Here is a 21,029-nt window from a genome sequence, read left to right as displayed (position 1 = left end):
TTAATTTGTCTTGAAATTTGAGATTATCATTATTCGATATAAATATTCAAGATATTCACGTCTATGTAAGACCGGTTCAAAAAAACAAAATGTCCTTGAATAATTATGAGTATGTTCTTATCTGTTGATCCTTAGGTTCAAAGACCACAAAACAAAATTTCAGCTTCCAACTCTTCCATCTTCGGTCCCCACCGGCCACGCCTATATTTTATTGGTTTCTTATACAGGTAAAATATCTAGAATCGGCTTTTTTAGTATGAAGGAGTAATTTTAGCTGTTTAAGATTCGTTATTCAAATATAAATGTCATGAAGGCATTTCGTTTAATGTGGGTTTTAAGTTCTGATGATGTTAAGAACCACGCCCTTGGATGGCCAAGCCCATTTAAGAAAATTAAATTCTGGAAAACCGTATTGTTTTAGTTTTATTGTTTAATGATCTGAATTTTTCACATTTCACATTTCCATATGTGATAGTAGTGAATAAATTGATGATATAAACTTAAGTGCTAAAAATATGGTAGAACTACATAATCTCTGGTCGAAAAATATCGTGTCAATTAATGTCAGTATTCCAAAATTTTGCAAAACTGACATTGACATTAATTGACATTAATTGACATTAATTGACATTAATTGACATTAATTGACATTAATTGACATTAATTGTCGTTGCATCCCCCCCTACTAGAGAGTACAAATAACTGTTTCAGAAGTCAGAACTATGCTCATCTTCAGGGATAAAAGAGATCTAATTTGTTTCTTAAATACAAATGAAGAAAAAGAAAAAGCAAAACCTATCGAATTTAAAATGTGTAGCTTAGACTGCGATTTTATATATTCTCCTTATGTCGAAAGTCACGGCTAGCTTCTCTCTAAGATCGGGGGGGGGGGGGGGCCAATGGCATAAATGGAGAAAATGGAGAATTACTCATAGGTTTTTCCATTTTCTCCATAGAAATAGTCTCCATTTTATGCCATTTTATGCCATTGAAAACCTGAAAAATTTAGAATTTCGAGAAAAATTATTTTTAAAAAAGATATTTTCGGCCAATAATGAACAGAGTATCATGAAACATGGAGAAAATTGGTTTTCAGAAAAACTTTGAAAAATGTTGACTTAGAAAATGTTCGGTCCGAGTCATTTACGATACGTACCTCCCGTATCGAGAGCTCCCGATTCCGAGCTCGTGTTGCAAAGGGGAGGCCTGCCTTCCGAGATCGCATTACCTCGAGTCCAAAATTGTGTATCGAGGGGAAGGTGTGGACTTCGAAAAACCGAAAAAATATTTTCGGCAAATAATGAACAGGGTAGTGCTACCCGGTCATGAAACGTGGAGAAAAGCGGTTTTCAGAAAAAATTTGAAAAATTTGACCGAATAATAATGAACAGGGTAGTGCTACCCGGTCATGAAACGTGGAAAAAAGCGGTTTTCAGAAAAAATTTGAAAAATTTGACCGACAAAATATTTTCGGCTTATAATGAACAAGGTAGCATGAAACGTGGAGAAAAGTGTTTTTAAGAAAAACTTTGAAAAATATTGACTTAGAAAATTACCTCTCGGTACACAATTTTGGACTCGAGGCTTCCCCCTGGTAATGCGATCTCGGAAGGCAGGCCTCCCCTTTGCAACACGAGCTCGGAATCGGGAGCTCTCGATACGAGAGGTACGTATCGAGAATGACTCGGGCCGAAAAATTTCTAAGTGTCAACATTTTTCAAAGTTTTTCTAAAAACCAATTTTCTCCACGTTTCATGCTACCCTCTTCATTATTAGCCGAAAATATTTTTTTGGTTTTTGGTTTATCGAAGTCTGCACCTACCCCTCGATACACAAATTTGGATTCGAGGCTTCCCCCTGGTAATGCGATCTCGGAAGGCAGGCCTCACCTTTGCAGTGCGAGCTTGTTTCGACTGTCGAGGATGTAGGTCTCACTTCTCAGTGCCTATTACTCTCCCCTATTACTCACTCCTGCTGTAGCCTGTAGAAATAACTTTACACTAGGCTTGAGTAATTATGAGTTTGCCTGAAGTGTGCCTCTACTAACCTAGTATAAGCATCTAGTAGCCTACTATGAGCTTTCGTAAGCTTGTTACGCCCCTAGTAAGCGTAAATAAACATGTTAGGATGTCCAATTTAGGTGTTAAATGGTGTTAAAGATGAAATTTCGAAGACAAAATTCATGGCATAAAATGGAGAAAATGGAGAATTACTCATGGGTTTTTCCATTTTCTCCATAGAAAAAGTCTCCATTTTATGCCATTTTATGCCATTGGCCCCCCCCCCCCCCCCCCCCCCCCCCCTAAGATCATTTATATTGTAGTTGTACGTGTTAAAGGACGTGGGTCATTGGTTGGTATCTATTCTTGTTCTGAAGGGCATGGGCCCTCTCCCTCCTCTACAAGGGTCATTTCAGAGGAATCATGAATAATGTAAATAGTGTTAAACTTAAAGCTAATTGCTCGCAGTGCAATTATACAGTGCTGCACGCCGCCGTGGGGGGGGGGGGGTAAATTTATGCAACTCTGAGACCAGCAACAGAGGAATCATGAATAATGTAAATCTAGTGTTAAACTTAAAGCTAACCGCTCGCAGATATTAGACTTCATGGCATGCAAGGTTCATGCCTTCAACTTCAAGCATTGTCTCAGTGGCTCATGATCTATTAATGAGTTAGGATTTAATCTGTCTAGCACAAGCAAGCAATTAGCAATATATTGTCGCTTACAAAGGAGTTTTACATGATTGCACGAGGCTGTCCAGTGTCCACCACTTTGGGACAATTTCGAAGTACGTTTCGTCCTCCACCGTAGTTTTCACCCCCGTGTTGTTCAATAATCAGAAGAGGAGGAAAATTATAATTATATCAATAAATTTTGAAAGTTAGTCCAATTCCGTTCCCGAACTTGTCTGGGTATTTAAAGTATTACCGGCTGTTTTCCTCGTTTAATAAATCTACTGATTTATGCAGAGTTTGCAAAGGAGTGGACTTGTCCAGTAATATTTAAGCCATTATCATTAGGGGGTGCACGATAAAAATAAACTTGCTCGGATTTTAAAAATTTTTGTACCTCTGTTTTCTAGAGACTGTGAGAATTTTCACAATACCAAATTTGTCATACCTTTTTGGAAAGATCAGTGAGTTTCACCTAGGTGCCATATTTGATGGTGCGCGGCTTTTGGAGCAAAAGTAGTTGTAAAAGTCGCGTAATTTGACCAAATTTGGCCATTTTTGTCGTATTATTCGGATTTATCTCCAGTTCCTTAAATGAGATCATTCTGGAAATTGGCGACGACCTTCCAATAGGGCTTTTACAACTGTCCGAAAAATTTGGTGGATATCGGAGTTGATATAGTGATCAAAATGGGGCAAAATACGCTGCTTTTAGCTGTAACATAATGTCTGATGGTTGGATATGCTTTAAATTTTTCGGACACTTTCCTTGTAAGTCTATGAGTAAGCTTACCAATTTTTGTTGCAATTAGAGGTCGGGAAAGATACTCAATATCTATTTGTTTGAAGAAAATTGTGCTGGCCGAAATTAGCGCTAAAAAACCATCCTAGAGTCGGCACGCGCGGCTCACTGTCGATGGCGCACTACCTATTATCATGGGAGTTGCCTCTTATTTAATTACATACGAGTTACGATCCTGAAACGTTAAGTGAACATCTTCTTTTTTTCACTACTGGACACTTAGAATATTTATATAGTGCATCGTGCGGACTAAGCTCTAAGTCTAATTCGTTGTCGTCTGCTTTCTTGACTTTTAAACAGTGTTTTTAAGAATAAGAGATTATATTTTTATCTGGTGGTGAAGATCATCGCAATAATATAATGTTTCTACCTGGGCTGGGCAGTTAATTCTGTAGCTTCCTTTATCATTAACTCTCATATTCCCATGAACCCGGCGAACAAAACCAGTAGTGCGCTCTCTGACGTTAAACCAGGCACCAATAACATCGTCATCAGCTTATAGTTCAAGTTGAACTCTCACTCGCCAAATGCGCTCCTACTAAATCGCTCGCCCAAATTTTAAGAAAATTCTTGTGAAAAGGCCCTTTAGGCATGAAAGTGATCGGTGTATTTTTGGACGCTGGTTCCGAATCACCCCCCATGACGTACTCGTAGGGTTATAATGCTTCCCTGGAGAGTTATGGGCAAAATACCGTTTTGGTCACGTGACAGGCTAGTAAAACGTGAATTCGATTATTTAGGGCTCGGGTTAGGGTTAGGGTTGTGGTTAAGATTATGGATAGCTTCGGGGTTATGGTTAGGGTTGGGATTAGGGTTTATGTAACACCATTTTGTACGGCTGCAAAACCAAAAAAAACAAAGTCACGTGAAATTTTTGGGCGAGCGAATTTCAATTAGTAGAAGCCGTAATTGCCTGTACTGCGTGAGAATTACAAAATAAGAGCCCTCTAAATGAGCCAGGAAATATAACTACTGTTGGTGAGAGCCTCTGACTGACAGTACTAGTAGTAGTATAAGTATTTCCTCCAGCTCTCTAGAAGTAGATCTGAGCCTTTATGCTTTACCTTCAAGTTCGAGAAAAACGCGACTGAGATGTGAAACTGAAAGTTAAATAGTGAAAACTGCTAAGAGAACATCGTGATTTTTGCTTTATCTTATGTTTTGCTTCTCCATCTGTAGTTTTTCAGCACCATTAGTTTTTTGGATTGGTTGACGATGTCAACCCATCGAGATCGTTGCTCTGCGAAGCAAGAATGCTAGTTCGCGCGGCGCGTCGAAGCGGCGAAGTCCTCCAATTTTTTGGATTGCCTTAACTAATATAGTAATAACTATTCTGAAAATTTTTATCACAACAATATTCATCAGCACTATCATTTTATTTCATAGCTTATCTGTCATGCAGTGATTATGTTTAGCTTCGGAGTTGGCGTTTCGTTGGGTTGCAAAACCGTAAAAAAACTCAATAGCGCACTGCCACTGGCGAGTGAATTAGTAAAAGCCACACATTTGTATTTAACCTTTAATAATTAATTCTTATAGAATTAGAGTAATTGAGACATGAAACTAATCTTGTCAATGTTTCAATTATTGGTGTTCCTGCAAGTCGGTTCTTTGTCTGTCTGTGGTAAGTTCAACATTGTTATTGCACCTGTTAGTGTTGAGAATGAGATGACACTGTGGCGATCATAAGAATGTAATAACATAAAATGTAAACGTACTTAATCCGTGGTTTTCATGGTATTAATTTAAAGGATTTATACGAGAAGTAAATGACATTATTGATGACACATTCCTACTTCGGAGACTAATTATGTTAATTTCACGTTGCTCAGGCACACTAACATTGAGTAGAAGCTGGGGTCCTTCAGAGACTGGTAATTTGGAGATCAGTGGGTCAATTGCGGATCTAAATCAAGCAGAGTATAACTTTGACGATGTGTCCGCGTTCAAAATAGACGGTAACGAAGTATGGAAGTTTTTCGATAAACCAGACTTTGAAACGTTTTTGTTTATTGCCGCTGGACCTGCTAAATGGCGTTTTATTGGTTACGACTTTAACAAAAAAGTCTCCTCAGTGAAACTAGTCGACGGTAAGTGGGTTGGATTCTTTAGTAATAATTGGAAAATAGCGTACGTATTTTATAGTTTAGTCTTAGAACAATCATGAATCATACGTGCCAATTACAGTTACTTATTTATTAACTGATACCTTAATGGATAAAGTTCTGTTAAGAACTTAAACATTACAATAAGAAGCTTAATAAGCTTACTATAAGTATAATACGAGTATTTTGCCTGCACATACACTTTGTGTTGCCGTCTTGTACTTTCTTTCAAATTTTGATAATCTCTAAGTTTAAGGAATTTCTAGTTAAACTATTCCTTGAAATGTGTATAATGTGAATAATCAAAATAACTTTAAAATAGTTATATAAAGTTATCACTTATCATATACATAGTAGCTTTTTTTGTAAAACATTACTACGTCAATACGTGTATTCAATGATTTTTCTTCAGATTGTAGTCGAGGTCAATATCTATCGGGTGAGTTCGAGTGCCTGCCCTGTGAAGCTGACCACTACAGTACCACAGTACTATCACGATCTTGCACTAAGTGTCCAGATGGTAAGGAAGTGAGTGCTGGGGCGGGAACTGAAGAAAATGACTGCACCTGGAGTACGTTCAGTATTTTGATGTTTTGATTTTGGTTAAATCGCACTTGATAAGATCGCACTTGATAAAACGCACTTTAGTAACTTTGGTCATGTCTAGATTTTCATTACTTTGCCTTGATGGGGTCGTTCACATATTAGTTATTACGTTATCAATTTTTGGACAATATTTACCCCCCCCCCCCCTCCGTAATCAGTTTTAGTTTTACTCATAGCTATTGTGTCAAAATTACATTAGCATAATCATTTGGAAACCCCCCCCCCCCCCCCCCCTCGGCTGATTACGTAATATGTGAACGACCCCTAAATACTCCGAAATCTATGTCCCTACTTATTAAAGAATGAGACAAGAAAAACATAAAAAATTGATTAAGCAATATAAATTCAAAACTACTTATATTAGTACATGAATTTTGATTTTTCTTTTCAGAGCCGTGTGCTGCAGGACAGTTCCTTCATCAGAGTAACGGTTGTGTAAACTGTCCGGCTGATGAGTGGAGTGTTGCTGGAAATACAAGTCCATCTTGTACCGCCTGTCCACAAGGAAAAGGTGTGTCAGCTGGACAGGGAAAACAAGAAAATGACTGCACATGGAGTGAGCAATTTTTCGTTAAATATCATTCTGTATAATCATACTCAATATTTTAATTCAATTTAACGAGTGTTATTATATTATTTTATTTATCTTACGAGGGTTGCTGTCTCTAATTCGTAAACTTATTTATAAATCACGAATGATGCGAATGTTTGTGTTTCCCAATTTGATAGAGGACACTTCAGAAGCGTGTGCTGGTGGTCAGTACCTTGACCAGGAAACAGGTTGTTTAAACTGTGCTGATAATAAATGGAGTTCAGGAGATACAACTACAAAATGTACCCCATGTCCGGAGAAAACAGGAGGAGTAGCTGCAGGCGAAGGAACCAAGGAAGACGACTGCAAATGTAAATATGTATCGTTTTTGGAAGTTTTTTACTTTTTCTTTTTTGACTCAAACAAGTTGCTTTAATTTTGCAACAGTTTTTAAGAAATGATTTTGATAAATTATCGTTTAGTTCGCTTCTAACTCTACTATTTCAGCACTCTGTGATAATTTCGATGAAATGATGAAAATAACCGGACCAGAACCGCCACTACCGGTGACAGAAGGATCACACGTCACTTTCAAATGCCAGAGAAAACATATTTCCCAAATTGGTGGGACCCTTATTGGGATTTGTCGAGGCAGTCAGATTGTTTTCCAAAACGAAGGCCAGATTTGCTCTAAAATACGTAAGTTTTCATTATATTTGGAACGCGACTATAATAGCTGATCTTTCTAACATCTTACTAGGGTAGGGGTATAGTTAGATCAGTTTATTATAGTCGCATCTACATTCTACATTCTACATTCTACACGGCTGAGCAGCAGGTAAGCTAGTTTGTTAGTTATCTTACAACAATGTCAGAGGAAATAGATTATCAAATACAATGCTGAGTGTTGGCGTAATCATCACAGTGAACATAGCCATTTAAATATAGCATCGTAAATTGTAATTCATGATATTTTTTGCCTCCGTATAATGATACCCACAACAGCTTTATAGTTATACACAATAACATAAGTTACAGACTGTGCACATTATAATGTCGTTGCGCTCACCTTGATGTGTCTTCTGGCTCACAACTACGATTAAGGGGGGGGGGGTTCACCCTGATTTTTTTGTGAAACTTGGTTTCGAGATAGCAGTTGACCAACAAACTAAGACCGGTGACCAAACTTTTGAGGGGGTCCCCGACCCCAACCGCCAAACGGTGCTCGCGGGGCAGCCACGCCCATATTTGGTTCAAATTAGGCCCAATTTAGCCAAATACCCTGAACATGCCCAAAACCCAGATTTTATGTGCTCTACTTGTAGCTAGTGGTCCCCTGAACAAGTATATGAATTTTCATCAAGATTGGGCAAAAAATGACTGAGTTATGAGCCAAAAACCATATGACCATATTTGGGCATACGCACCAAATTTGATCTATTTTGGCCCATAAATTGGTCAAATATCAATATTTTTGAATGAAACCAACTTTATATGAAAGGTAAGCTTATACTACACATTCTCTATGATTATCAGCTCAGTATCTACCTAACTGTGGATTCTGTGTTCAAATAATCACAAAAAATGAACTAAATCGTCCATATCTCAGTTCGCGATATTTGCAAAACTGATTTCGCTCAAAACAATAGAACTCAATAGGGTTTCAATATTTTTACATGAAATTTTCAGAATCAACGTAGAATCGCATTTCTACCTTATCTCTTGTATTGACATTTTGAGTTAGGCCTTTTAAAAAATTTGGCGGCCAAATTCTGAAAAATGCCTGGCAAATTTTGGAATTTGGCCGCCAAATTTTTATAAAGGCCTAACTCAAAATTTCAATACAAGAGATAAGGTAGAAATGCGATTCTACGTTGATTCTGAAAATTTCATGTAAAAATATTGAAACCCTATTGAGTTCTATTGTTTTGAGCGAAATCAGTTTTGCAAATATCGCGAACTGAGATATGGACGATTTAGTTCATTTTTTGTGATTATTTGAACACAGAATCCACAGTTAGGTAGATACTGAGCTGATAATCATAGAGAATGTGTAGTATAAGCTTACCTTTCATATAAAGTTAGTTTCATTCAAAAATATTGATATTTGACCAATCTATGGGCCAAAATCGATCAAATTTGGTGCGTATGCCCAAATATGGTCATATGGTTTTTGGCTCATAACTCAGTCATTTTTTGCCCAATCTTGATGAAAATTCATATACTTGTTCAGGGGACCACTAGCTACAAGTAGAGCACATAAAATCTGGGTTTTGGGCATGTTCAGGGTATTTGGCTAAATTGGGCCTAATTTGAACCAAATATGGGCGTGGCTGCCCCGCGGGCACCGTTTGGCGGTTGGGGTCGGGGACCCCCTCAAAAGTTTGGTCACCGGTCTAGTTTGTTGGTCAACTGCTATCTCGAAACCAAGTTTTACAAAAAAATCAGGGTGAACCCCCCCCCCCCCCCCCCCTTAAACAGCCTTCAATCTTATATATAGTAGCACGTAGTAGTTGTAAGCGTGCTTCTTTAAGAGCGGCCATGTAGGCTGTAGCAAACAAGCAGGAACAGACATTACCCAGTCCAAAACAAAGGCTTGTAAGAGAGCTGTGCGCAAAACAATAGATGGTGAGAGCTCTAATTCAAGCTCATACATACCCGAGCTGAGGACGAGGCCAATACCTAAACCATGATAACCCCTAAACCCCTAACTCTTGTTTAAAGATGTTAAAGTTGTCTACCCTAATGACAATGTCTCCTCTATAATGGTCAGCACCTTGTGTGTGAGCAGTATGATTCTTCTAGCTAGTACCTTCGAGGTGACTTAGATCAGGTCACTCATGATAGTCATTAGGATGACTGAGTATTATACTGGCAGTGCACTTACAAACTGCACCTATACTAGTTCATGGTCTCCGTTGTTCAGATTGAGATACTGTTCGTTTGTCTTTTGTTACCAAGCGATGCCAAATAGCCAAGTGCAGTCCTCGATTTACTGTTTTTCGTTAACAAAACATATTTTGGAGAAAGAAGATGTTTATCGATATATTAAAATCGCTCCCGAACTTTTTATGGCCCTAACGTAATTTACTTCTACTTTATGAACAAGATGCAAGCTAACCTCAAACCTTGAAGCCAATATTATATTGATACAATTACAAATAAAATGCTAAGATTATGCCCATAACCTACCAACCTATATGTTGGTTGGTATATAATACTGCTCTTCAAAATTGAAAAGTTTTAGAAAATTTCGCCATTCTTCTTATATGTGTATATCAAATTATTCGAAGTCCGTTTATGGATAGAAAGATATTTTAGTTTCTTTCAATTAACGTTATAGTCGACTTTCAGCAAATGTTAACACTATTCGTGCTTTTTCTGTACTTCCCTATCTGCTCGACGCAAGGTTAGTCAATACGTATCATTAAAATTTATAGTGTATTTATTATCTAAGTTTGTGTTCAATTTTATCGTTAGAGCGACTGCTAAAAGTAAAATTAACAATTGTCATTATAACATCGTTTTTTTAATTGAAAGTGTGAGCTTTGAAATTAACGATGTACCAAATGAAAGGCTTTAAATTTAAGTTTTACATTTTTAAAGCCATTTTTGAGTTTCATACATTTTCTATCAGTCTATGCACCATAGTTGTTTCTTTTTTAGCAAGTAAACTTCCCCATCAATTCATGTATTTCAGTCCTGTGGTATCCTTCCGGTTCTGTCTTGAAATGGGAGGGCCACTGGGGAACGTGGGCTACAAGCTTCTCAACCTGCCAAAATGGTGGGTTTGTGACCAAGTTCAAACAGAAAGTGCAAGGATCCCAAGGGCAAGGCATCTCAGACGATGATACTGCACTAAACGGTATTTGTCTCTCCTGCAACACTGGTGATGAAGCTTGCAGTGACTCTGGAGATTGGGGTGAATGGGGATTATATAGCGACACCTGTCTTTCTGGATTCAACGCTGCAGATTTCAAGCTTGAAGGCCCGCGGACATACGACGACACTGCTGGTAACGCTTTAAAGTTATATTGCAGTAGCAGTGGTAATGATCCTTACAAGGTTGGTGGTGGTAGATGGGGTAATTACCAGGGCAAACTCTCGTGTCCAGCAGATCAAGTCATTTGTGGAATTAAAACCAGGATCGAGGGAAATCAAAATGGTGGGGATGATAACACGGCTCTCAATGGTGTTTCGCTTCAGTGTTGTGAAAAACCAGGTGAATAAATAATTTTACAATTTACAGGTGTATTAAATACTGTAGAGGACACCTTTATTTTCTGCAACAAGTCTTATCTTGAGACACTAGCATATTTCGCTCAATAAGCTCAATCTTGAAAACAAGATTTAAAATTGATTGACAATCTTTAGCTGAAAACAATAATAATTATACATCCTTGTTATTTTCAGAATCATGTGCTGCAGGACAGTTCCTTCATCAGAGTAACGGTTGTGTAAACTGTCCGGCTGATAAGTGGAGTGTTGCTGGAAATACTAGTCCATCTTGTACAGCTTGTCCACAAGGAAAAGGTGTGTCAGCTGGACAGGGAAAACAAGAAAATGACTGCACATGGAGTAAGTTCACCTCTTTTTTATCACAACGAAATTTATTGCTAGATACAGCAACATTTCTTGATTTATCGAATTTGCAAGCAAACAGTCACGTAACAGTGCATAGCCCCAGTGTTTTGAATACAAAAAAATATGTAACTATTGGCAACATAGTTGGACCACGGGTTACCATCATTCTCGCAGATCGCGAGCCGTGTAGTGCTGGACAGCTCCTCGATCAGAATCGTGGTTGTTCAAATTGTCCGCCAGATCAGTGGAGCTCGGAAGGAAATAACGTTGCCACGTGCGCTGACTGCCCGTCAGGGAAAGGAGTGGAAGCTGGACAGGGAAAACAAGAAAGTGATTGCACATGGAGTGAGCGATTTTACGTCCTCAACATTTACATTGATAACAACATGAACAAGTCTTATGTTGAGACACTAGCGTATTTCGCTGTATAAGCTCAATCTTGAAAGCAATTACATGTAAAAACATTCTCAACGATTTAAAATTGATTGACAATCATTAGCTGAAAACAATAATAATTATACATCCTTGTTCTTTTCAGAATCATGTGCTGCAGGACAACGTCTTGACCAGGTTGACGGTTGTGTCAACTGCCCGGAGAATCAGTGGAGTTCGGATGAAAATAACGCTGCTACTTGCCAGACATGTCCTTCAGGGAAAGGGGTGGCAGCTGGAGAAGGGAAAAAAGAAAGTGATTGCACTTGGGGTAAGATCAGTTCTTCTGTTGTAATTGTAATCAAAACTTTTTTCAATTAACTTCTGTTAGAACAGTGTGAAATCCTAATTTCTTGAAGCCTCTGAATTATTGGTTGTCGAGTTTCTTGAAGAGGAACAAATACTGGAAGTTGTAAATCACGATCTTTAAAAAATTAACAAAAATTTCCATCCTTCTTTTCAGAGCCGTGTGCTGCAGGACAGTTCCTTCATCAGAGTAACGGTTGTGTGAAATGTCCGGCTGATGAGTGGAGTGTTGCTGGAAATACAAGTCCATCTTGTACAGCTTGTCCACAAGGAAAAGGTGTGTCAGCTGGACAGGGAAAACAAGAAAATGACTGCCCATGGAGTAAGTTCACCTCTTTTTTGTTATCACAACGAAATTTATTGCTAGATACAGCAACATTTCTTGATTTATCGAATGTGCAAGCAAACAGTCACGTAACAGTGCATAGCCCCAGTGTTTTGAAGACAGTAAAATATATAACTATTGGCAACATAGTTGGACCACGGGTTAAAATCATTCTCGCAGATCGCGAGCCGTGTAGTGCTGGACAACTCTTCGATCAGAGTCGTGGTTGTTCAAATTGTCCGCCAGATCAGTGGAGCTCGGAAGGAAATACCGTTGCCACGTGCGCTGACTGCCCGTCAGGGAAAGGAGTGAAAGCTGGACAGGGAAAACAAGAAAGTGATTGCACATGGAGTGAGCGATTTCATAAGTCGATTTTACGTCCTCAACATTTACATTGATTATCGATATACATGTTCTTCAAAATGTTATCCAATACAAACACATTTTATTGATGAAATAATATCTTCAGAATCGTGTGCTGGTGGTCAGTACCTTGACCAGGTAGCAGGTTGTTTAGACTGTGCAGAGAATGAGTGGAGTTCAGGAGATACAACTACAAAATGTACCCCATGTCCGGAGAAAACAGGAGGAGTAGCTGCAGGCGAAGGAACCAAGGAAGACGACTGCAAATGTAAATATTACGAGCTTTAACTTAATAATTACCAAACACAGTGACAATGACATAGAGCTATTAAATCAACAAAATTTACATGAATTTGTGAATTTAGTGGGAAAAATTAATTCATTCATCATATCGCCATCTACTATTTCAGCACTCTGTGATAATTTCGATGAAATGATGAAAATAACCGGACCAGAACCGCCACTACCGGTGACTGAAGGATCACACGTCACTTTCAAATGTCAGAGAAAACATATTTCCCAAATTGGAGGGAGTCTCATTGGGACTTGCCAAGGAAATCAGTTTGTTTTCCAAAACGGGGGCCAGATTTGCTCTAAAATAAGTAAGTTTTTATTATATTTGGAACGCGACTATAACAGCTGATCTTTCTAACATCTTACTAGGGTAGGGGTATAGTTAGATCAGTTTATTATAGTCGCATCTACATTCTACATTCTACATTCTACACGGCTGAGTGGCAGGTAAGTTAGTCAAACTTATTGATAAATCCAATTTAATCGTACCTAATCAATTGAGCTATAAATATAATAATTCTAGTTTTAGACAATCGTTATTCGATATTATTCCAAAAAAAGAATGAGATAACAGAAGTCCAACCAGTAGTTATATACGATTTGTTTCCTGGTGGACATTGGACAGAGTTAATTTTGGCCGGATCAAAATTGTAAGTACATATATTTTTTATTGAATAAATAATACTCATGAATAGATGTGGATACCAGATACTAGTGGGAATGTGAACCATATTATTTGATCTGACACGTGACCATCATTAAACAATCAAACCCACTTTTCAAAACGAAACTGGTTCACCTCTCCAGTATCCACTAGTATCCAGATCTAATTGATACAGATTTTATGCTGATTTTGCTGCTGCACGAATTTTTTCCTTTCCCCGATTTTGTGCCACACCTTCAATTTCCTTGCCCCCTTATAATATGGATGAGATTTATTTAGGGGGACCCTAAATCCACCATTCACGTTACAAACTTACAATGTTTGATAACAGGCAACCGCCTCACTTCAGGTATAATTATAATAGCTTGTCGTGTATTTAAGTGTTGAGGTCCCTGTGTAAAAGTAAGCTCTCTTGTGTATCATCTCACTTTCCACTTTCTTATCGTCTGTTTGTTCACACCAGGATTGAGATAAGAGAGATCGGTGTGACTTTTCCTGATTTTTGACTGAATTTGTGGACCTGATGCCTGCTAAGGTCAAGGATGATCGTAAGTAAAAATATCTGAATTTCTCTGTAAAAATTGTGCTTTACTTATGATGAACACATGTTTTTGATGATAAACTGAGTTTTATTCTTTATGTTATGGTTAATGTATTTGGTTGCGCTGCTGGCCCTGTTTGTTCAATGTTCATACTAAGCTTTTTAGTTTACTTACATGAGTATTTGACATCATATTCACCAGTACACCCAATTCTATAGAAAATGTTATCAGCAGATCGTTTCATGTAATTTTCTGACAGCCGATCACGGAAACATGGTACATGTAGATGTTAGGATGATACGCTTATTCTTTATTGTTTGCTTGTTGTGTTTGTGTAACTGTTCAGCGTAATATATCGTGATATGTAGTCAAGTTCTGTAGTCAAGTGTAGTCATCATCGTCGTCAAGTTTCGCCAAGTGTACGGTGAAGTGGATACTTTACTATCGTTATGGCGTCTGTTAAGCGGATGTCAGATAAGGAGAAGGATGAGGCTGATAAGCTAGCTGAGATTGAAGGTTGCTATATAAATATGTAAACTTGTTTAAGACCATTTTAAAAAAGCAGGAACGGTCTGCACACAAGCATTTGATCTCCACCCTCAAACAAAATGTTATTTAAATATGCGTTACAGTTGTGTAGACTGCTAGTGCTACTTCTTTTCGACAGACAATCCTCTCGAGGGGGTCCTCACGCGAGAACGTCCTCTACGGATAAAATTATCTTGGATTTTTTCGGATATCAAGTAGTTAAACTACCTTATCAGACCTTGTGTCCTAACAAATTCTCATAAGAAAATGAGTAACCTGATAACAAGTTAAAATACTTTCAGCTGGTAAGATCGACCCCGATGATATGGGATGTGGACAGCGTTGTTTCTTCACGTACGGCCAGATGTGTCAGAGGGCGGGGGAACTATTTAACTGCTGCCTCACCGATTACGAAGAGGTAAGGATTGACACAAATTAGAAAACAACAACGACACTTAATCTTACTTATATCTAAATTTGAGCGGAGTTTAGTTAGAACAATTGAATTTCCACATAACGTTAACTCATAAAATAACTTACACAGGCGATGCAGAAAGAGAGGAGATGGGAGGAGACAGTGAGATTAAAAGAAAGGGTTTTGAAACAGAGAGATCATCTTATCAGACTGGAGAGGGAGCAAAAGCAGCTCATGGATAAGATGACAGCGTTCCAAACTGATACCACTCAATTGGTGAGATGTAACCATTTTTGAACTTGAAGGTTTGTTAAATGTATGCATTGATTTGATGATTATTCATTAACATTTTAGTGGACCATTTCTTCATTGCTTTCCATTGCTATAGATAGAGGAAACAGGAGAGAATGTTAGAAAGGAATTGAAGAAAGCATTCCGGATGGAAGTTGACATATCAACCAAAGAACTTATGAGGAAACACGAGCGCCTGTCCAGAGAGGTATTTTATTATTCTTTTATTCCATGGGTCTCTAAATAGAAATATTCATCTGTCATTAAAATAAATTATAAATGATTGATCACTGCTTATCAATTATTTTATTTGTTAATTTATTAAAACAATATGCCCGTCAGCAAAACGGAATGAGTGAAACAATACAAGAACACGAGGACAAGCTGGGCGAATTGGGAGTCAGAACTGACAAGATAAAACGAGAACTCAACGAAACATTCGTCCAGGTAGAAAACTTGATCGGTTCATCTCTGGTAGATAAAGTTTCTCTGCAGTCTGCACATCAAGTCACGCTAATTTTGGATATCATCCCAAAGTGAAGCCTGGTTTTTTTTATTATGCGAACGTTGCATCAAATTTTCTTCATTCGATTTTTTGCATAAATTCTGTTTACCAGCTCCAAGAGGTAGACGAAGAGTTAAAGAGCCACCAGGAGAGCAGTGCTAAACAGTTTGCTGAGACGAACACAAGGGTCTCTGATGAAACGGCCAGAGTGGACGAAGAATTTGGAGTGGTGGTAAGTGTTTTTTACCTTCACAACAGGAAATACCGTAATAATTATTATTCAATAAATAGATGTGGATACTGGCGGGGAGGTGATAATTGTTTGTTTACTTTAATAGTGAGTACATGTTCAGGAGGCTGAGGAGGTGATAATTTGTTGTTTACATTTTAGAACGAATACATGTTCAGGAGGATGAAGAGACGCTTGTAACGCCTTCTTGTTAGGGCCCGAATTATTTTCTGAAGGAAAGCTCAAAAATAACCGAGAAATCGACCTTCTTATTAACTCATTTTGATGACCGTTTCTGACCTAAAATTGCACAAAAACCGATTTAGCTAGGTTTCAGAACCTATAAACACTTCCTTATCTCTCAAAATCGATTTTTTATAGCAACATATATTTTAATCTTTCGGTTCTACAGCTCTTGACCTAGGGCTGAAACCGGTAATCCAATAATAAAATAAAAATGTAATACAAAAATATTTATTTTTACGGCACAATCAAACAATATCAATAATAAATAAATCAGGGGAGGTTTGAAGAGGTTTCAAGTGCCGAAGGCCACTGCTTATCTTTGGATTTGAGAGTGACCTGTGCTTGAAACCCCCTCAATCATCCACTACGTCAATATACTTATTATACAAATATAGAAAAATATAATAATCTAAAATTACTTATTTGTCTAGTTTGGTGACACAGGAGTGCCCAGTTGAGTTTTAGTTTTAAGGTTGAAGTTTTAAATCATAGTTTAAGAGGTTAGCCATGTTTCATGGCAGAGAGAGATATCATGTGTGCAGAGCCGTACCGGTTGTAGAATTTGAGATATAATATAGATACTTTGGGCCTCCTTGGAAAACAGCTGTTGTCCTGGTCCATCGGCTCTTGATGTCAGTGTCACTTTCGATTATAAACTTTTAATGTCTTCCCTACTTTCAGAAAGACGAAATTAAAAACACGAGTATGGAACTAGAAAAAGAGTCAGCCACTAACAATGAACAGAACTTCGATCTAGTCAGGATAAAGAAAGCGTTGGAAGCACTCAGACAAGAGCAACTCGATGCCAAAAACAAAGAGTCAGATAGTAAGTTTATTTCAATTTAAATTTATGTTTCTGTGAAACTTTAGCGTGAAATTCGTTCCGTAATTTATTATTTCAATTTCAATATTTAAAATTTGTAATTTATTTTATAACTGTAGAGTTTTCTACACTCGGTTTGGACTAGGTACTGCTTCAAAAGAACCATATCCAGAATTGCCACGACACACTGCCCGGTGCAAATACAATATATAAAATATAAAATGCACAATGCACATAGCACGATGCACGATGCACGAATCACGATGCACGAATCACTATCACTTTCATGCTTAAATGCATACAAGGGTATATTTGCACTTAGAATTCTAATTTAGATACTAATTTTAAGCAATAAGTTAATCATGAGTCAAACATTTTTATATTTTTGAGATTTAGCTGACTTGTTTTGCATTTAACAGAATCGATTTTCGGTAAAATTCGAGGAAAAGGTAAAGATTTCATGGAAGGGTCGGAACATGAGGACAGCGGTGCAGAGAGTGAATACAGTGAGTTATCTTAATAACTATTCAATAAGAAATTAATTATTCGATGAGTGATTAGCTGATAACAGGCCTAATTACAGGTGTAATTATATTCGTAATGTGTTTATTATATATATGTTATTTAGATATAAAAAAACTGTGAACTGATTATTAAAAAATAAAACGATAATGCCATCCTTATCGAATCAAAATAATCAGTAAAGTATATCGAAAATGATAGACAAGTGCTATATTGCAGCAGCATTAATTCTGATTTCTCAATTTCTTCGGAATCGATATTCACAATGTCAGAAATTTGTCATCATTTCCTGAATAGTTTCACGTTATTGATCGATCTTTATAAGATCATATGTCAAGTTCACCAATTTCTTAATCCTCTTCATGGTTAGTTGGCTGTTGCATTTATTGTTTAACGTCTCAATGCTAGAATTACCGATTAGGTTTGGTCGCCTATTCAGGAGAAAATGGATAACCAAAATAAAGTTGATATATTTGAGAATCCCACATATTATAATATTGTTGGTAAGACTTCCAAATTTTAAATCAGATTTAAAATCTCAGGCATTGACGAGGATGGTAATCCAAAGATGACTGAAATAGGTCTACCGAAGAAACGTCCCAAACGAACAAAGAGTGAGTTTATTATAATACTATAACTGAAAACTTACAACAAACTGAAACTTACAACCTTAGTGTATGTAAATCAAGTGTAAATGTTGATTGTTGGTTAACCGGTTTGGTAAAGTTACCCCACATTTCTTGTACTTACCTCGAAGGGTATTTGATAGGATCCAATTGTCGTTGATAACTGATGGAAAGTTACTGAATGGATGAATCTTCGAGGTAACCAAAATCATTACCTGTATTTTTAGCATGATGATGACAAAAATTGGCACATCCCATCTTAACAAACAGGACACATCTACATTCTACAATGATCCAAAGAATACAAGGCACAGTAATACTGTACTCACAGCAGCAATTAATTAGATAAATTAGAAATCCTTGGCATACAACAGCAACCTTAGCATCATATCCAGAAGCATCTTCCTTTAAAGCAGTTCCCCGTGTCCAAACCTTGCTAGAAATAGATCTCCAGACATTTAAGTACAGTATCTACAGAAATTAATCATTTGTTACCAATCAGTTGGCGGTCTATCTTTCGAAGCTCCTACCTTTGGGGTTCCTGGCGATGGTCTTGGTAAGTTGTGCATTGATTATCTTGATGAAGGAGCATAGCAATAAAGTTAAGCCTTCGTAAACATCATCTAAGAGCATTGCAATAGAGTAATAAGTATAGTACATATAATATACTTTATTATTAACTATTGGCAATGTGCTTTGTAATACAGCACTTGTATTTTGATGCCTTGCGATATCTGGGAATCAAATATTGATGAAAATTAACAACATTAACATGATAATTGGTAATATTCATCATTTCAACACCAATCATCTGAGCTTGTGAGTTTAATTAGGTTAACTGACTCAAAAGTTTCATTGTAGCCTAAAATAAAGGTTCCGGTTAGTTTGTCTAAATACTTATATTTCAACCCTAATTTGTCTCTACATTGCATCATGCATCATGCAGACAGCACATTCTTCAGTTTTAACAAATATTCCTCACATGTTCGCCGTACTGTCCGAGTTTCAGTGTCAAATTCAGAGCGCAATATCTAGTCAGATAAATATTCTGACTCATCAAACTGTAAAGATTCGCTCTCAAACACCTGGATATTAGTCAGCAGAACACAGGTATCCGCTGCAAGTTGTCCCTCAAACTTCACACCTCTCTGAACAACCTTAAAGTTCTTTCTCGGGGGAACAGTGAATGTTATATTCTCCGTCTGAGACCAGCACTGTTCAACGTCCTGAGAGAATGATGTCTGTAGTTCGTTCTCGTACTCTATTGCTTGACGAACACCCAGATCCAACACCTCAACAGCTAACTCTAGAGCAGCAGATATAGATTTCTTGTAAGTAGTCTGGTTATTAATTGAGGAGGTGGAGGTTCGTCGGACCCCTGTGGTAACGGATATCTCACGTACAATGGGGTTGCTACCTTGTCTGTTGTCGAAGTGAAACACTTCCCGGTCGTACAACCGAGCATGGAACCGGGGGACAAGTCGCCACAACTGATCGTCTCCTCCGTCGAACTCTCTGAAAGAGACCTGGCTATTCTCAACTCCATGTTTGGTAAGCCAATCCTCTGGATAGTGAGCACTCTGGATGGAATAGTACCCGTCATCGTTACTCACAAACCTAAAGAGCTGATCATTGAAGTGAGGACCGTTGTACACGATAAAGTTGTGTTTATGGTTAGCTAGTCTGTGTTGGGGGTTCCTCTCATTTACAACGTAATAAGTCCCCGGCCTATAAGGGTGTGCCTCCAAGGTCCACAGTTGGTTTGGATTCAGACCGTGTTCATATGTGCCCACCACCGTGTGACCGGGACCCCATTGTGCTAGTCGTGCTCGGTGGTAGGATTTGTTGTAGATTAGAAACTGGTTGTGACCGAGAAAGTCATCTTCCTCCATATAACCTTTATAAAGTAGTGGTTCTGAGTGTTAAGTGAATAAGCATCAAGATGTAAAGTGAGGGAAGACAATGTACAAGCAAAGCACCTACATATTTACTAAAATAGCTTATACAAACAAAGGCAATGTATGACTTCTGTCTAGAGTGCACTTAACAATTAACAATAAATGTATGTAAATGCGACTATTGTCCAAATTGTCGCACTGCCACTTATGGCTCTAAATTCCCACCCAGTTTACTTAAATATACAATTGATAGAGCTCCAAAATAAGGTTTTTAATCCAAGCACAAATAAAATTTTTACAAAAATAAAATAATGCATCATACAAGTACAGACCTACACCATGATGCATTTAATTCAAAACAGTATTATTTTAGCACCTACAAAATTTGTTGAAAATGTTGATTATGTCAAAAATGTGAAACCCTCCCCTCCCCAGGAGCTGGAGGAATTGCGGGTAAGATGAGGATGTTTGTCGGAAAGGAACCAGAGTTGAGTGAGACGGACCTACCGGACGTGCCGGAGGAAGATCCGGTGGAGAGACCTCCTCACTATGAGTACATGGTCCACACTCCTGACGAAGGTGGGTGACGTTAAGTATAACCCCCATTTACCGGGATTCTTGTGGAATGTTGATTTGGTTAATTTTGTAGGCAAATCGAAAATCGATTGGGTTTTGATTTACACTAAGCACATGTCAATGAATACTTTTTGATCTTTT

At 37.8% G+C, this 21,029-nt stretch overlaps 3 protein-coding genes across 4 annotated transcripts; 2 read left to right on the top strand and 1 right to left on the bottom strand.

The window, feature by feature from the left end:
• The first annotated feature begins 6,885 nt into the window (after window positions 1–6,885).
• On the top strand, window positions 6,886–13,853 carry LOC134821625 (uncharacterized). Its single transcript, XM_063832327.1, has 8 exons — window positions 6,886–7,090; window positions 7,227–7,285; window positions 10,074–10,128; window positions 10,420–10,941; window positions 11,133–11,297; window positions 12,836–12,997; window positions 13,140–13,229; window positions 13,831–13,853. Exons 1-8 carry the CDS (start codon window positions 6,886–6,888, stop codon window positions 13,851–13,853), a joined length of 1,281 nt encoding a protein of 426 aa, XP_063688397.1.
• Window positions 13,854–14,170: 317 nt separating this feature from the next.
• Window positions 14,171–20,883, top strand: LOC134821844 (coiled-coil domain-containing protein 171-like; the record flags this gene model as incomplete). 2 transcript variants are annotated; one of them, XM_063832656.1, is given in 10 exon segments in its annotated part: window positions 14,171–14,235; window positions 15,060–15,175; window positions 15,302–15,448; window positions 15,561–15,671; window positions 15,806–15,910; window positions 16,081–16,200; window positions 17,125–17,269; window positions 17,686–17,772; window positions 18,331–18,402; window positions 20,748–20,883. In XM_063832656.1, coding segments are annotated over 10 exon segments (1,064 nt in total), but the record flags the coding sequence as incomplete, so codon positions are not given.
• On the bottom strand, window positions 19,446–20,306 carry LOC134822174 (uncharacterized). Its single transcript, XM_063833088.1, has one exon. It carries the CDS (start codon window positions 20,304–20,306, stop codon window positions 19,446–19,448), a length of 861 nt encoding a protein of 286 aa, XP_063689158.1.
• Window positions 20,884–21,029: the final 146 nt, after the last annotated feature.

The sequence above is a fragment of the Bolinopsis microptera genome, chromosome 10 (genome assembly GCF_026151205.1).
Source record: "Bolinopsis microptera isolate Bmic1 chromosome 10, MBARI_Bmic_1.0, whole genome shotgun sequence".
Classification (NCBI taxonomy): Eukaryota; Metazoa; Ctenophora; class Tentaculata; order Lobata; family Bolinopsidae; genus Bolinopsis; species Bolinopsis microptera.
The sequence above is the reverse complement of the archived record's forward strand: the minus strand, read 5'-3'. Positions and strand labels throughout refer to the sequence as shown.

What these genes read in the sequence shown, in the direction of transcription:
- LOC134821625 (XM_063832327.1), top strand. Translation starts at nt 6,886, where the DNA reads ATGCGAATGTTTGTGTTTCCCAATTTGATAGAGGACACTTCAGAAGCG. An exon ending in GACCAGAACCGCCACTACCG is followed by an intron (nt 7,286 to 10,073) that starts GTGACAGAAGGA and finishes GTCGACTTTCAG; the next exon opens with CAAATGTTAACACTATTCGT. An exon ending in AGAAAATGACTGCACATGGA is followed by an intron (nt 11,298 to 12,835) that starts GTAAGTTCACCT and finishes TAATATCTTCAG; the next exon opens with AATCGTGTGCTGGTGGTCAG.
- LOC134822174 (XM_063833088.1), bottom strand. Translation starts at nt 20,306, where the DNA reads ATGGAGGAAGATGACTTTCTCGGTCACAACCAGTTTCTAATCTACAAC.